The following is a 1,413-nucleotide window of genomic DNA, read 5'->3' on the forward strand; positions in this document are numbered from 1 at the left end:
GCTCAGCTCATACTTCAGGAAGTGTGAGTCAGAAACATCCTGCCCCCAGCCCAGGGCCTGCTCTGCCCGCCGGGGCCGGCGCTGCCACACGGCCTCCGCTCGGAGCCGGGCGAGTTCTGCCCTCTCAGCAGATCCTCAGGCTGCTTCCTCCCGCCCCGTGAGCTGGCTCCTGAGCAGAGATAACCACCCCGGGAAGGCGGGAGCCCCGTTGACACTGGCCTTCACCCCAAACAGGACAGACACACAGGGTCACTCACCCGTCAGCCGGAAATACTGGTCAAAAAGCCCCACGTTGACTGCCTGCAGGTCACTGAGCTTCAGGACAAAGCACTGGGATATGTGGAAGGGGCTGTTGTTGTAGTCCGTGTTCTTCTGGTGCCAGAAATCTGCCAGAGAAAGGCGCGAGGGTTGTGGTGGTAGTGGCACCGGTGTGGGGCCCAGGCACAGCCTGGTCCGGGTTGGGCTCACCTCTGGAACGGCCAGGCCACTGGGGCTCCAATGGGAGCCTTAGGCAGGACAGAGGCTGCACAATCACGCCTCGTCACGGCCCGTTACCAGCACCCGGGGGCCCGGCCTCACGTCCCTCATGCCAGCTCCAAGCCCTCCTCGGGCGCAGGCGCGGGCCCGGCAGCAGGCGGTACCCACCCTGCAGCGGCTCGGAGAAGTAGCGGCGCAGGCCGTCGTGCAGCACGAGGTAGATGGCCCTGGTGGACAGCAGCACGCAGGCTGTGGCCTCCAGCCCTGGGGTCTGGTAGAACACCACCGAGGACCACAGCAGGTGCCGCAGCTCCTCGTTCTCCACCTGCAGGCAGAGCGGCTGGGTGGGGGCCTCCTCTGCAACACCCCCTGCTGGCCAGGTCCCGGGGACCACGCCCAGGGCCTTGAATGGAGACACAGCTAGTTCCCCTCGCAGATGTGTCCATACCGCAGAAGCAGAGTGAGTGGAAGGTGAGTGGGCGGGGGCTGCACGGGGAGGTGGGGACAGAGAAGACAACCAAGAGGACTCCTGAAGCAGAGCCTCAAAGCTGTGGGCAGCTGAAGCGGAGGGCCCAGGGCCGCCTGCAGGCCATCCCACAGCGCCCCGGGCTCACTACCTCAGCAATGCTGCTGTGGAAGAGCTGGATGACGGCGTCGCCCTGCAGGCTGGCAATGTGCCGCAGTGGGGGGCAGACGGGCAGGTGTGAGGGCAGCTGGTTCTCCTCCGAGGTGGTCTGGATCAGGGTCTCACTCGGGTACTGGGTGGGGGCCTCCGCCGGGGCTGGAGCAGGGGTCTCTGCAGAAGCCTCCTGCGGGGCTGGAGCTGGAGCTGGGGCCTCAGTGGGCGCCGAAGCTGGAGCTGGAGCTGGAGCTGGGGCTGGGGCCTCTGCCAGGTCTGGAGCTGAGGCTGCTGCTGAAGGACGGGCCGGAGAAGAG

At 66.5% G+C, this 1,413-nt stretch overlaps 1 protein-coding gene across 1 annotated transcript in view; it reads right to left on the reverse strand.

The window, feature by feature from the left end:
• Positions 1 to 1,413, reverse strand: part of NISCH (nischarin) — a gene marked incomplete at its 5' end in the record, with an annotated part of 35,793 nt that overhangs the window by 2,725 nt on the left and 31,655 nt on the right. The window contains 3 exon segments of the mRNA XM_027768623.1: positions 258 to 386; positions 646 to 802; positions 1,095 to 1,405. Coding sequence (XP_027624424.1) covers positions 258 to 386; positions 646 to 802; positions 1,095 to 1,405 — 597 coding nt within the window.

This window comes from Tupaia chinensis, unplaced genomic scaffold (genome assembly GCF_000334495.1).
Source record: "Tupaia chinensis unplaced genomic scaffold, TupChi_1.0 Scaffold147003_1, whole genome shotgun sequence".
NCBI lineage: Eukaryota > Metazoa > Chordata > Mammalia > Scandentia > Tupaiidae > Tupaia > Tupaia belangeri.